Source organism: Simochromis diagramma, unplaced genomic scaffold (assembly GCF_900408965.1).
Source record: "Simochromis diagramma unplaced genomic scaffold, fSimDia1.1 OVJJ01000685.1, whole genome shotgun sequence".
Taxonomy (NCBI): Eukaryota; Metazoa; Chordata; class Actinopteri; order Cichliformes; family Cichlidae; genus Simochromis; species Simochromis diagramma.
Window position 1 is genome coordinate 2123916 of NW_024387477.1, and position 16114 is coordinate 2140029.

At 40.2% G+C, this 16114-nt stretch overlaps 1 protein-coding gene across 1 annotated transcript; it reads left to right on the forward strand.

Moving 5' to 3' along the window:
- The first annotated feature begins 2654 nt into the window (after window positions 1-2654).
- rab33a (RAB33A, member RAS oncogene family) lies at window positions 2655-15703 on the forward strand. The gene is made up of 5 exons (XM_040015949.1): window positions 2655-3362; window positions 5317-5856; window positions 11039-11179; window positions 12996-13076; window positions 13162-15703. Exons 2-5 carry the CDS (start codon window positions 5464-5466, stop codon window positions 13384-13386), a joined length of 840 nt encoding a protein of 279 aa, XP_039871883.1. The 5' UTR covers window positions 2655-3362; window positions 5317-5463; the 3' UTR covers window positions 13387-15703.
- The last annotated feature ends 411 nt before the right edge of the window (window positions 15704-16114 follow it).

Consider the following 16114-nt stretch of genomic DNA (forward strand, 5'->3'; position numbering starts at 1 on the left):
TTGTTTTTTGTGGGTTTGCATTGTGCGTTGAACTTGCTGCAGATGGTGATTTAAATGCAGAATGACAGAGCCCTTCTTCTATATAACAATATTGCCAGTTTGCAAGCAATTGACTCCTCTATCAAAGACATGCGTTGTGGGAGTTGTGGGAGTCGCCAATCTGTGTGAGATTGATTATAGTCAGTTCAAGTGGGACTTAGTTGTTTGGAGACAGGTTTCATCCCACCAGAAAACCTGTGCAATTACCTTGAAGTCAAAAGTGGTCACACAGAGGTTGCAGGTGTTGCACGCTGATCCTCTTTATGACCATCTGACCACCATTACTACTTGCAGTTAGTGGGCAACCTCCACACATGCCATAGTCCAGCACTGGTTGGTTGTTATTTTTGGAGTATGTGAAACTCTCTGAGTCCAGGATGAGCAGAGTAGATGTTTATGTCATCCTTGGGTTTGAGCCCAGACCTTCCCCGCCTCATTCTGACCATCAGTCATGTTCATCCCTTGCACTTCATACAGCACATTCAATTTAAATTCAATTCAATTCAATTTTATTTATGAAGCACCAAATCACAACAACAGCTGCTGAATGGTGCTTTATATTGTAAAGTAAAGATACAACAATAATACAAAGAACACAGAGAAAACCCCAACAATCGGAACAATCAGAACAATCAGCAAGTGTGGGCGACGGTGGGAAGAAAGGAAACTCCAGCAGAACCAGGCTCAGGGAGGGACAGTCATCTGTCATGACCAGTTTGGGGGTGAGAGGAGGAAACCAACACAAAGAGAGCCAGAGACTAATAATAACCATTGATTAAATGCAGAGAGGTGTATAAACATATAATGAGTGAAAAAATGTGACTGAAGAAGAAACAATCAGTGCATGACAGGAAGCACCCAGCAGCCTGCATCTGCTGCAGTGTAACTAAGGGAGGATTCAGGATCACCTGATCCAGCTCTGTGTGCTTTATCAAAAAGGAAAGCCTAATCTTAAAAGCAGGGTGCAACACATGCATCCAACATATGACCTCTTACTCTTGACAATGGGACTGGTGTGGCTTCTCACCAAGTATGTTTCATGACAAACACACACTCACTTTCACCTTGTTAAAGATGCAGCGCTTGATGACCGGTCATGATGAATGTTTGCTTTAACTTTTATTCTTATTTTTTCTCCCTTTTCCCCCCTTTTTTTATAATGTCTTCTCTTTTCTTTTGTCTGTCAGCTCTGGCATTGTTGAACAGCACACGAATAAAATTTACAGTAAAAGAAATTAGAATAAACTGTCCCAGAAGAGGAGCCTACACAGAGTTTATAGAGCTCCTTGTGGCAAAGCAAATGTATTTGGCATAATAGTGTATTCAGACCAGGAGAGGATGCCATGATAACAACCTCCACCTCATCAGCTTTTACTTAAAGGCAAGCTCAAGCACCCAGTCTCCTCCAGGTTGTCTGCCTCCTCAGGTTCCTTTATGTTAGTCCTATGAAAGTTATCACTCTCTCTGTTAACGTCTGTGTCTCCCATTTACCAGTGTCTTCACCAGTTTATCTGAAGGCCCGTTCTGGAACACTCCCCTCACTTACTGACCTGCTGGGTCACTCTTGATATGGATTCAAATATTGGGGATGGATACAAGAGGAAAACCAAAATAACAACACTGGTCCGGCCGGGTTGAGTCAAACGATGATTTTAATGATCACACGCGTGGGAGATGGACACCGTACGCAGACAGCATCAGATCTCAAAATGGTGGAGCATTGATCAAACTCTTATAGCCTCTAGTGGCCCCCACCTAATCATAAAAGCCTAAACATTCACATTCTTTCTCTCACACGGCGCCTAAGCTACGACCTTGGCTCCCTGTTTATCTTCTCCTGCTGAGATGAGGCAGAAAACCTCTCCGGTATGTTCTGTTCTCTTCTAATCAGACAAATAAGGCGATGACTTTCTGCGAACAGTATTTCTTATAACTCAGCAGTATAATGCATCATAAAACAATATCATTCATTCACAATAAATCAGCAGTCTAATGTAATGCAAATCAGTTTAACAAATGTAATAGTTATCACCTTCTTCTAATTCAGGAGAATAATGCAAACTAAAACTACATAATAATTCACAATCTTTAATTAGGAGTCTAACATGGCATAAAATAATATTATAATCCCACACTCTCCAATGATCTCTTTACCTGTGGACGAACAAACCAGTGGCCTCCGCTTCTGAAAATAAAGCTTGATTTAGACTTCTGTGGAAAAAAAATCTATGTCCTAACTGACATTGTAACCAGAAACTCCTTTAATTTCTACACTGCAACCTTCCACAACATTCAAGTCATCGTGGTATCCGTCGACCAGACGTGTAGTTACATTTCTCGAGGTGCATCAGGTTAAGTCAAAGGATGCAGCGTAGGGTTAAAATGGGATTAGTGTTATGGTGTCATTGATCTGACAGAGAATTATAAAATCACATGTAACTGTCACAGCTCAGAGTAAGCACTGCATTCACACTCACCCTCACTAACTGCGCTGCTCATGAGTGACACGACAAAACTTGAGGACATGGAGGACTGGAGTCCAGCTAAAGGCTGGTTGTGCCACCTAAAGACACATATAGGACAATAATGGTATGTGTAACAAAGCTTCAAGTTTGAACTTAATTTGATGCCATAGATGTGGAAACTGAGGCTGAAATTTCAAAGCTGCAGAGAATTTCACATGTATTAACTGTTATTTTCCTTCTTTTTTTTCCTCCTGAAGTTTTAGTGAGAGAGGAAAACAACTTAGACTGAGTAATCATAAAAAGTCATCTATGGATAACTACATGTTATTTTTGTAACACTGGGGTATTATTTTGTTTGTATACGTATATCCAAATGTGTGCTATATTTCACTGGGCTCACTAGAATGTGAATGTCCCACTGAGCATCGCTTTCAGACAAACAGGCCTTTTTCTGAGGATGAAGGGGAGCTTTGTCAGACAGAAACGTTGGGATTGTTTGACACTGGGAGTGATTTTTTTTTTTTTTTTGCGTGTGTGCGTGCGTGTGCGTGCAAGAAAAGGATTATGTTTGTCTCTTTGAGAGAGAGAAAATGTGCACGTCTGTGAGGAAGAGACTGCATCTGTGTCTTAACGGATTTGTTCAAACAGAGAGTGGCACGCCTGTTTGTCTGTGCAAGAAAAACAAGTGTTTGGTGATTCTGTCTGCATTTCAGTCTGATATCAGCAAACAGTGAGTGTGCATACACGTGAACAAGGCTGCGTGTTTCTCAGCTGTCACTTCTGCTGCGTTGAGTCAAGATGGAAACACAGCAGCTCAAACGTGCTGCAGCTTCTTCTTGTACAGCATCGTTTCAGACGGTGAGTGAAACAGACTCTGTCTCTTCCTTCTGTTTCTTTGTTTCAAAGCATCAGCTGTTGTGCATCACACTTTTTTTTATCTCAACTGCAACAAAAATAACTAAACTTTAAAATAATAATAATAATAATCCAGGAGACTGGGAGCTGAGGAAAACTTTTGCTGTGTACTGTGGCATGACTGGTTGGTCTACAACGTTGGTCCATGAAATGCTGTAAAATCTCCAGGATGATCGTTGCATTGACTTTGGACTCGATAAAACACAGTGGATGACAGCGGCTGGTGTGGCACCTCAAATTATCACAGACTGCAGACACGTGACGACAGGTTTCAAACACCTTCTAAATTTCTAAATGAAATGCAACCCTGGACCACTGAACAACAGTTCCGCTTATTCCCTGTAAGATGTTACTGATGTCGCTGTTTCAAAAGGGCTTTGTTTTAGGAATTTGCTGAAGAAATCTGTGCACGGTGGCTCTTGATGCACTGACACCAGCCTCTGTCCACTCCCTGTGAAGCTCTCCAAAGTTCTTGAAACACCTTGACTCGACAATCCTGCCAATGCTGCGGTCATCTCTGTTTCTTTTGCATCTTTTCCAACCCTGATTTTCCCTTCCTGCCAACTTTCAGTTCATATTCTTCAATTTAGCACTCTGTGAACAGCCAGTCCTGTCAGCAGTTACCTTCTGTGGCTAACTCCTCATGGAGTGTACTGACTGTCACCATCTGTGGCTGTGTTAACATGAATTGGAGTGCCTTAAAGAATCGCCTCATGACAATCTCATGTTGTGACAGCCTTCATTAGCATTAAGCTGTTTCACTCGCAGACAGAAAACTTTATGTTATCTTAAAATGGTTGTTCTCTGTATTGCTCTTTCTTTTTGTTCACTTAAATCGAGCGAGGAATCTGGGAACACTGCAATCCTTTGCATTATGAACTTCTTGGTTTATGGAATGTGACAGTGTGACAATCCGATCAGCTCATGTGACGACAGACAGTGTGAGAAAATCTTTCACTTTCTTTCTCTGTTACACCCTGAAAGGAAATGCTTGAATTATAGAAAAATCTTCTGTTTACTTCAGTACTTTAAGTGCATCACATTTTAAACTGTAATCTTTATATTATCTTGAATCTAGAAGGAAGTAATTATGACTAATGACAGTGGATGAAAAACAAGCTAATAGAGAGTTCTGCTCATGAACTGTAAACACAAGGTGAACATAAAGAGATGAACTGCTGACCATGACAAAGCCCTGTGGCCCTGGTGTAATTTATATTAACTTCCAATCCTAGTATTACAATATGATTACATTATAAATAAATAATATCACAATAATTAGGTTTGACTATGACTAAATAGTGTTTCTAGTGATGTGTAGGTGCCCTGCTTGGCGTGAGTCTTTTTTTCACATGTCTTTATAACAGTTTGGGTATTTTTTAGGTACTCGACAGATTTCAGAAAGAAGAGATAAAATTAGAAGTCTGGAAGTGAGATTGCTCTTTGGGTCTGGTAACATGAGCTGAATTTAGGCTATCGGCTGATTATATTTAATGGCCTTCATGGCATCAATGTTACAATGTTTTGTGGTTATAATGATGCAGTTCAGTAAATTTAAATTTAAATATCCTATGTTTCTGTAGATGGTGCATAAGTCATTACCACTCAGGGCTGCCGCTCCCCAAGCCTGGTTCTGAGGTTTCTTCCTTTTAAAGGAGTTTTTCCCTCCCACTGTCACCAAAGCGCTTGTTCACAGGGGGTCATCTGATTGTTGGGGTTTTCTCTGTATTACTGTAGGGTCTTACATTGCAATATAAAGCACCATGAGGCAAGTGCTCATTTACAACTTTTTAAACTGCATTTCATTGAATTGTCAATGATTTTTATTATTCATAAATTATTATTATTATTATTAGTCAATTGATTTTTTTTTTTATTGTATTCTTCTCCCTTTAAGGCCACAGTCAGCTGCTGAAAGGAGCATCGTTGGTATTGTTGCATCCCTCGTCTCCTCCTTCTTTTCTCCTTTCCCCTCCCTTCTCCCGTCTATCAATCCTCTTCTCGACACACGCACCCCGATTTCCGCATCGCCTCCTCCGGTATAATGACCAACGATAGCCCGGAGGAGGAGACCCGAGCTCCGGGCGGCGGAGGAGGTGGTTGTGGAAGAGCAATCGGTAGAAAACACCGAGCGGATGACAATGTGACGATCCTAACATCATCCATGGATTTACACAGAGCCAGCCGGAGCCGAGCCAGCAGCAGCAGCAACGATGCCGCCCCGAGCATCACGTCCTCCGTGGATCTGAGCACCTCCTCCCTGGAGCTGAGCATCCAGACGCGGATCTTTAAGATCATCGTCATCGGGGACTCCAACGTGGGGAAGACCTGCCTCACCTTCCGCTTCACGGGGGGCAGCTTCCCCGATAAGACCGAGGCCACCATCGGCGTGGATTTCAGGGAGAAGGTGGTGGAGATCGAAGGGGAGACTATCAAGGTAACAGGCAGCAGAGGAGCTGGATGCTGATCAGTGGTGTTCCCTCACTCCTACACCCTTCCTCCTCCTCTCGGCTGAGCTGATCAGCTGCCAGTGGACACACAGGGGGGCCGTTTCTTTCATTTTATCCTCACACTCGCAAAGGATGGGCAACATTTTAGAATATCTCTGGAGAAATGTAACATTTCAAAACATATTTTTAGTACATTCTAAAGAACTACAACTCCCTTTTTTCTTTGCATGCTCTGTAGTCAGTAACAGGCCACAGGAAGATAAAGGTAGCCTCTAATGAATTCTATTGTATGGCTCAGTAGGCTTTTTGTGGATTTCGAGTTTGAAACATAAACAGAAATGAATATATTTTTACAAATCTGACTATGAATGCAACATTTCTTAAGAGAATTTTAAAACTCTAAATGAAAAACAAAACATCAAAATCTGACTGTGGTGCTGCAGAATCTATAAATATGCGCTTGTCCACCTTCAGCACGTGCAAGCCATTCATTTACATGTATAATATAAAGCAGGTCTACAAGGTGATTGCAACAATTAAGCTGTTCAATCAACAAAAATAACCACATTCCCGTGTTTGCACGTGTGAGGCAAGCCCCTTAGCTGGGCTGTTATTGTAGTCACAAAGTAAAGACAGCAGCATCGTAAATGTAGGCCACACTGTCATGTGCCCTGATTGTGAAATTAAAATGTAATGACTTTGAAGATCATTTCTGGAGCAATGCGTACTGGCAGGCGTAACAAAACCAACATCAGACCACAGTGTAAAAACAGGTTCAAGATTTTAGCATGAATATGAAAGGTTAATAATTTACTTACTCATCTGGTTCGTCTGTAAGTTTGGGTTTTTTTAACTGTGATTCCTGACTCACACCTTGGCTGGTCACTCAGACCAGACGCTGTGATGTCAGTGAAGCTTACCTTTGTGTGCTCCCCTCCCTGCTTTCTCTCAGTGGATTATTCTGTGTGCATACTCCAGGTTCCCCCAGTGCTGACTCACAAACACAGTTGCACAGTCGCATTACGTAGTATTAGGTCATTGTATCTGAATCATCCAAATGCTCCCCAGACACACCTGCCACACTGTACAGTCATTGTTGTGAGACTGTGAAAATATCTGCTTTCTTGTTGCTGCTCTCTGTACTGCTGGTGGAGTACATGGAAATGGGACATTAAATTAAGATTAATCCTCATTGGTAATTAACTCCATTTGCATGAGCAGCTGTAAGAGGAGACAGCTGTGATCTATATGTCTTTAAAATACTTAAAGAGTGATCAAAACAGGCCCATCTATTGTTTTGTTTTTACATTCATTTTTCTGTTCAACTGGTAATCCCACTGATATTGACACGCTCTATTTCAACAGAGACCTTGTCAAGATGGCAGCAGTTTCTGATTGGATAATTCAAAGACAGGAAGCTGCCAACATTTATCTTAAAGAAGATGCTGTAAAGAGAATTTGCCCTTCAGTGAGCCCCCCACAAGTTTGCCTTCAGCACCAGAGCCAAGATGTCAATGTAAAATCCTGCCTTTTTATGTAAAAGTGAACTCTTCCATTGCTGAAGTAAAAACTAGGCCATTCTGTAGAAGTGGGGAAAAAATGTTGTCATACAAGTCAAAATTTCACTTGTACCTTTGATATAAGAGACTAATATATCATTAAAATTCAGAAGATTAAGTACAGAGGGATTAAACTGTGCAGCTCCTATGCTTTCTATTCCTCTGGCTGGTAAATATAAGTAAAATACAAATTTACAACTTCAAACGGCATAAACCTGCGTAGGACTATAAAAAGAAAAGCAGACTGATGTGTCAAAATAATGTCATTGATTCTCACGAGGGCATGAGATAACCTGAAAAAATATGTTTCGTAGCTTTTGACACTTATTTCAAATTGATGAAAACAATGCTATTTACATATTCTTTTTTTTTTTTTTTTTTTTTTTTTGTGCCCCGTTTGGATCTTTAGCCATCAGAATTGTTGTCTTAAGGCCAAGAAAGATGCCAAGCGGATTTATTTTACCAAGTGGATCATCATGGCCTTGCCATATTGGTCCATTTGATTGACCTTTATTATAATTATGAATTTATTTTATTTTCAGTTGCTACAAACGGGACAGACATGACTGGGGGATAGGACAGGGAGAAAGAATGAAAGAAAGAGAGGGAGAGAAAGAAAACCAAAGGGGAGAAGAGACGGGCTATTTACATATTCAGCGTTTCTTTTTAAACTGACGTTCCCTCTGAGTGCATACATAATGCCGTATCTCTTATATCCACTTTCATAATGTCCATTTGTAATCAGTTTAAATAGGATGCAATTTTCTCAACTTATCAAATCATGAGGGCCACGCGTTCGAAACGCTGAGCTTTGATGTTATGGTTGGCTCTGATGCAGCGTTCTGCCTCTAATGATAAATAGCTGCGCTAGTCCTTTCAAATGGTAATAGCAGATAATTCTCTGGCCCTTTTTACACTGCAGGCCTGTGCTAAGTGTTGGGAGAACTCCCTGCTGATGTAGAAAGTGCTACTGATCAGACAGAAAAAACCAAAACTGTTTTTGTGCATTAGTGAAAATAAATTCTGACCTCCGATTCATCCTAATGGCCTTAGTAAGGCTAAATCTGAAATCAGTAATTATTAAAAATTACTTCATTAAGCAGTGGTATGGTACAGTGCTGGGGCTAAATACTTCTCTTTTGCTCCCCTGTTGACTGAGGTAGTGAACAACATTCTAAACATTTGATGAACTTGGCTAACTAGCTTGAATACCCTAATTTAGTTTGAAAAAATAATATGTTAAATAACACTTAATGATTTGATCAATTCTCTTTTGAAGCCTCAAATTTGGTATATTGGCAGCAGATATTTTATATTTTTGAAATCTATCATAATCATGTTTTTTATGATATTCTAGTTCTAGCTGGAACTAGAATAGTTTTCAGCTAATGCTAGCACTAACATAGCATTCTAGCTAGTCTAGCTAGCTCACATGGTTAGAAAGGTAAAGGATGCTAATTTTGGTCAAAGTTTAAAATGAATAGAAGAAATAAACAAACTGGAAAAATAAAGAGCTGACTCATTGGAGTGTCTTTAAGTACAAACGTAGTACAAAAGTTAGACATAGCTACTGTGACTTCATGTTGTTGTTTGCTGTCTCATTGTTTGCAGTCTCATTTTAAAGCCTTGAGCATTTTCAAACAAAACCAAGGTGGGTCTTACTACGAAAATGCGTGCTCATTTACTCCTGCATACCTCAGGTAATACTCCACTTTGAAGGATAGTATGAACAGGATATACAAAACAGACTTCATTTTTAATCAATATGACTCAAACAAGTCACTGAGCCCATAAAGTCTTCAAGAAAGTGTTTACAGAAAGCTGTTTTCTGTAGACGTCTATAGGTCTAGGTAATAGTGGGTGAAGTCTTGCATTTTAACATATATACACTTATTATGGAAAAGTAATTGCGCTAAAGAGAATAAAACCATATTTTGTACTTAATTATGTAATTATGCTTATGTCTGCTGTAAAGCTGGACATTTAAATCTAGTCTTGACACACCTGTGGAGCCAGCAGGAAGTGTTTGTTTTGATGAAATGCAGATTCTGGGCTTTTCGAGTTTTGTTTTTCAAGGCCCAGAGATTGACACTTGCTTCTAACCCACATTACATTATTTTAGGATACATACTGTAGATATTGGCTGAACCTGCTGTTAATGATCAAGGAGAAAAACGCACTGTACTGTAGAACCATGCTCTCCTGAGACCCTGTAGCTAGGAATATATTTGCACTAGGGGTGGGTTTTTATAATCGATTTATCGATTAAAATCGATTCTGGCTTGGATAACGCAAAATCGATTCATTAAAATCCTGAGTCGATTTTTTAATATAAATTTATTTTGCCCGAAATGCCAGAATCTCAGGTGAAATCTCACAAAATTTCAACCACCACCAAACAGCTAAGACAGTAAATGAGAGCAGGAACACGGATTCTGCACAAAGACTTAAACACACAGAATCAGTTAGATGTCGCCTTTCTCACGGTCGGGGCTGAAAGCCGACAGCTCGCTGATTCTGATCTGTCGGCGGGTCCGCGCTTTGTGTTTACGCCCTTTATGCGCTGATTCTAAAGCTGTTAGTTTGATCTCTCTCCAAACAATATTGACCGAACCAGCAGCAAAAGAAGATCCAAACTATGCTTCACATAAACATCGTCATGTATTCACTCTTACTTTTACTGTTTTGCTTCGACCACGATGCACAGCTCTCTCTCTCTCTCTCTCTCTGTACTTCAAGAACAGTTTCCCGTCTAAAAATCTGTTTTCTTCATTATTCGCTTACTTGTTATGCACAAGACTACCGTTGTTTACAGCGCTGTCGGCCGACGTTTTTTTTTTTTTCGTTTTATATACTTCCGAAAAGAAAACCTAATTTCTGCCATTCAATACTGAACAAATTTAAACTTTTTAAAATTATGCAAAATGCAAAATGCTTAGCCGTGTCTCTAATAAAACCGCTGTAACTTCAGATTACAATCATGTGTTGATTAATGGTTTTCTTTCGTTTTTGATGTACTGCAGAATATTTTTATAAAATCCCAGGCCAGGAAAATCACCTTCATGTTTTTCTGTGTTTTATCCTCAGCTATTTTGACACAAAGGCATCTGCTGTGATGCTCACACCTTTGATAAAGTCTTGCGTGTGTCAGCTTCCTGATCTGAATTATAATATTTCTGTCAAAATTTCCCAGATTCAAATCGAATAGAATCGAATTAAATCGAATCGTGGATCGAATCGATTCGGGACCTTGTGAATCGGAATTGAATCGATTCTAGAAATCAGTGACGATACCCAGCCCTAATTTGCACTGTTTCCTGCTCACGTGGCAATGTTCTGATTTGCAAAGTTGCAAGCTTAGACAACTCATTGCAGCCTAATTCATATTCATTGTTATTTCATTTGTACAATTTTATCTCAAGTAATTGTATGCAACAAAAAAAGCTGTTGCTGTTACTTCTGATATTAAAATTGTCTTATATTTCATGATCTGCTGGATATTCTAAGCGAATACCATTTATCTTTTCCACTTCTGTCAGTGCTGTCTCTATGTGTAATGATCGGTTGTCTCTGTAATTTGTATATAAACCTAAGTCGTCTGTCTTTACAGGTGCAGGTATGGGACACAGCAGGCCAGGAGCGCTTTCGTAAATCCATGGTGGAGCACTACTACCGCAATGTCCATGCTGTGGTCTTTGTATATGATGTTACCAAGATGGCTTCCTTCCGCAACCTACAGACTTGGATAGAGGTTGGCATTACATTGTAAAAATCACTTGTCAGTGAACAACAGAGGAGGCTGACTTACAGCCGCTATGTAATGATCCCCCTTTGGTACCATAAGGACTCTGAGCATTGTTCAGTGTTCCCTCCTTCCCCAAGACTGTTTATTAGTCACCGTTTGACACTGTGCTGTTTCCATCACCAGATGTGGTTTGGTGCTGTCAGAGTCTGGTGCTGTTTGGACTCTGGAGTTTGACGACACAAGGAGACAGATGAATCCAAAAATACGTACTTTTACCAGCCATTCACCAAATCTGAAAAGGGAAGAAGGAAAAAAACAAATGGGAAAGTCAAATCATGTGCAGTCAGATTTTCTACACAGCAGTTCTCTTTCCAATACATAAGTTGTAAAACTGAAATGCAACTACAGTCATCTGAAAGTAAACACAAGAATCAGTGATAACGTCACTAGAGATGGTCATCCAACCAATATCGCATTTTTAAGACCAATATTTGATGATTTCAAAAGCCAGTATTCCATATGTCGGCCAATATTTTTCCCTCTTGACAACAAGTTGCAGAGCGCCCTCTAGTGGACAAACTATATACAATGTCAACACTCAACATGGTGGAAGGGTGTTTCTCCCTTCTCTTCTTTTTTCAGGTTTCCCTTAATTACCCATTATAAACAGTGCTTACTCAATGTGCACTACCACTGATTACACTGCACCTTAAATTGCACCTTACAGCTTATATATCTTTGTATCTTTTCTCTTTATTATTAGTAATTTTAATGTAAAAATCTACCTACTGCTAATGGGGAGATGTGAAACAGTAGTAACAGTGACAATACAGATCTATGTTTACATGTGTGACAATGTTACAACTGCTGTTGTTATACACACTGGCCAAAATCATTTCAATGTGTAACAGCAAACTGACACTGCTATAATAATGTTCATTATTTGCACTACTGACAATGTGGCCCCTACTACCCGCGAATAAGGACAGTAAAATGAACCTAAGCTCCTGTTTAAGCTCATTTTGACTAGCATTTGCAGCCCTTTAAAGACTAATGTGGCAGTGGCATGGCGGCACTGCAAGTGTAAAATTCACACAAGTAGAGTAATTTTGTGGGATGTTGTAAAGACAAAGACATTTCTAAGTGTTAATACAAGCTCTGTTTAGCTCTGTGTCTCACTGGCACAGCTTCCAGGGTCTCCTCTCAGTGAAAGTGAGTCATGGTTAATGTGCAGTAACCTGTTTTCCTGCCACAGCAATTTGTTGGAATGTCTAAAATGGAAATAATTTATAGCCAACACTCCCTTTTTAATTTAGTGTAGTTCTGTCAGCTTCTGCTAGAAAATAATTGTGGTTTTTTTTAAACACGATATTTATATCAGTGGTTTTGCATGACAGATGCTTTCCAGCTTGTTGTTATCCCTTCAGTACAGCTCACTGTGAAGTCCTGATATTCTAAGTATTATCAGTAGATATACTGTGGGTAATTTTTAGCAGCAGTAAAATAATTTGTAAATTATATATAATGTAATATCTTATTCAATATATGTACATATAATATATTTAATGTAATATATAAGGTTTTTTAATTACACGTGATTATTTATATATTATTTTATAGTGTCATTTATTTACACTGAATGGTGGGAACGGTGACTTCTTGCACATCCTGGCACCAGTGCGATGACATGGATGTATTTTAAATGTGAAAAAGTCCTTCTTTTGTTTTCACAGCCAAGAGACCAAATGTCTATGTTGTACTCTACATGGTTTTACAGACACACAGCCAAAGTTTATAAAGCGATATGCTTTTCACTTTCCAGGAGTGCAATGGTCATCGGGTGTCGGCATCAGTACCTCGAGTCCTGGTGGGGAACAAGTGCGACCTTGTGGACCAAATACAGGTTTGTGTGCACCGCCGAGGATCGCAGCGTGACTTCAGGGTTTATTCATCATCCACTTAACAACCGATCACTCGTGCTTTCCCAGGTGCCCTCCAACATGGCGCTGAAGTTCGCCGACGCCCACAACATGCTGCTATTCGAGACGTCGGCAAAGGACCCGAGAGAAAGTCAGAACGTCAACTCGATCTTTATGTCCTTGGCCTGCCGTCTGAAGGCTCAGAAGTCTCTGCTCTACAGAGACGTGGAGAGAGAGGACGGGCGAGTGCGACTCACACAAGAGACTGAGACAAAGAGTACTTGTCCTTGTTGAGGAAAAGGAGGAGCGGGAGGCATAATGGAAGGGAGGAGAGAAGAGTTTCTCTACATTTGAAGAAGGAAGAGGAAAAGGGATGATAGGGCGAAAGACAAGAGTTGTTTAAATTTGTAGTTTAGGAGAAGGATGGGGGTGTTAAAGCTGACACTACGAGGTGGACGGTAGAGGGGCTTAAAGCTTGTGCAAAGGACTGAAAAATCACCAACATCCTGGGAGTGATGCATCTGTCAACAATTCAGAAATAAGATGAAGCTGCCTTTTCAACTACAGTATAGTTTAGAAATTCTTCCACTTATTTGCACATATATACACAATCTGAGTAATCTGAAACCAGCCGTAGCTCGGTGTTTTCCAAGGTCATAATTAACCGCAGCAGCTTATTTTACTGGCTGTTTTTTGCTGTCAGAGCTTCACATTTGTCACATTTCACCCTTGTTGTGATTGCACCATTTCTACCGCCTTAAAAGCTAAACAGCTGGCTCTAAATTAGTTTTAATGACCCGAGGCAAAAACAGCAAAGATGTTTCAAGGATTTGAAAAAGCATTCAACAGATTCTTCTTTTGTTGAGAAATATTAGACTTTTATTGTCTCCCCCCTCCTTACATTTATGTTGCCTGATATCAAAAGCCCTCAAATGAAGGACTTAAAATCATTGTGAGATTTAAATGAATGGAAAAGATGACAGATTGCAGAATCTACAGAGGAAGACCTTGATGAGGTTTCCTGCAAATGGGCCATTTATAGGTTGCCAGAGAGCATGTCAGCTATTGATTTAGAAGCTGTGAGATCCTTTTACCCTTATGCAGGTGAAAGGCACTCTCCTACAAAGGGGAGGCAAGGCTCTTGTTTCTTATCCACTCCTCATGTAAATGTATCTTCTCCATGTTGTCCCAGTGGCCTAAGCCAGCTTTGCCACTGGATGTAAATTCAAAAACATCAAGTCTTTAAAATAGCTGCCCGGCTCTCTCCTGTTATGCAGCATCAATGCTCTAATAGGTATTTTTCAAGCTAGAGGCCTTCTAGCTGCCTTAGATGAAGCTTCACTGCCTCCAGTCTCTGAAAATGCAGGAGAGAAAACTGTGAACCCTGTGTAGGTGATGGAGAGGCCTTTGTGCTGCTGAACCCTTAAGCCTGGATTATTCGAGTCACTGGTGAAACTGACAGCATGAGACACTGTAGAAAGCCATATTTAATATTTCCTGCACACAGAGAGGCAGCTTGCTTTGCACTGAGGAAGCTCCCATGTAGGCTGTGGGTGAAGGAACACACTGTACATAAATCAGTGTTTAAGCAATGAAACCTCTGTGTCACAAGAAACCATCCAACATCCCAACTGTGATGTGTGTCAGTTTGATATAGTAGCACACTTAGCATATTTTACCACTGTAGCCTACTCTTGTGTGATTCTATTAATGTATCTGGATGCCATATGTAGAAAAATCAGATCAGCGAGCATTTAAGAGCGGCGTTCCCTCCAAGCTGACAGTCTGATGTCCTGCTTAAATTATTCACAGACTGAATCTGAACACTGTGCAAATCCAGAGAGCTTCTGCCTGAGGTGTGCCATGTTTTGGTGATCTTTCATACAGATTTACGAACGGTGCAAAAGTCTTCAGCCACAAATAGTTATAAAATAGTCCTAGTCATTTCATAGCAATAAAATAAAGTGCTATTTCAGCATGGTGTGCAGTCTGCCCTTAAAAAATATGAGGCAAATGGATGAATGGAGGACAGGAGAAGTGGCAGGCCTTAAAAGCTCTACAGCAGATATCTGAAAGTCATTTGCTTAAGAAATAAGCAAAATCGACCAAAGACCCGACACAGGATTTTCAGTTGATCCACCGACTGTTTGCCAAAGCCTCATCAGAAATGGTTTCAGTGGAAAGGCAGCTGTCAAGAAGCTTCCTAAAGAAAGGAAACAGGGACTAAAATGTGCCAAATGACACAAAAGCTGTAATAAAAATCAGTAGAGACAGGTCTTATTGACCAATGAATCCAAATGTAACATTTCTGGTGTAACTGACTGTCAGCAGGCACAGCGGAGGCCAGGAGAAATGGGCCCACTGTGCAAGACCATCTGGAAAACGCTGCTTGGCAACTGACCTTTTCATGTTTGAGCATGACAATGATCCAAACACACTGTCAATGCCATAAAATTAGAAATGATTAGAAAAACACATAGTCGTGGATTGGCCTCCCCAGAGCCCAGACTTCAACATTCCTGAAGCAGCGTGGGATCAGCTTAGTTAATGTATGTCCGTGTATGTGTGCACCTTTCAAGAAATTGCTACACCCATATTCCTACCAAAATATCAAAAAATGAGGGCCGGCTCGAGACTTTTGCGCAGTTCTAACAGCAGGATCGAACAGCTGTCACAAGTGAATCAAATGACATTACTGTAAAATATCAGGAAGAGCTCTGTTCATTTTCCTTATATGGGCTAATCTGTGACTTCTTTTGTTTGTTTGTTTGTTTGTTTGTTTGTTTTTAATCTCCATAAATGGCATCCACGGGTGCACCTCAGCCACAGCTGGGGAAACCACTATGTTCAGGATTGATGGAGTGGTCTCCCAGGACATAAAAGGAATTGTTCACCCTTTAAATTTTAATACATTAACATCGACAGCTTTGTCCATCAGTGGGTTATTGTAAGAATGCTAATTTAGTCAGTGTCATACAATTGGGATGACTGAACTGGACTAATGAGCAGAAAAACACATTGT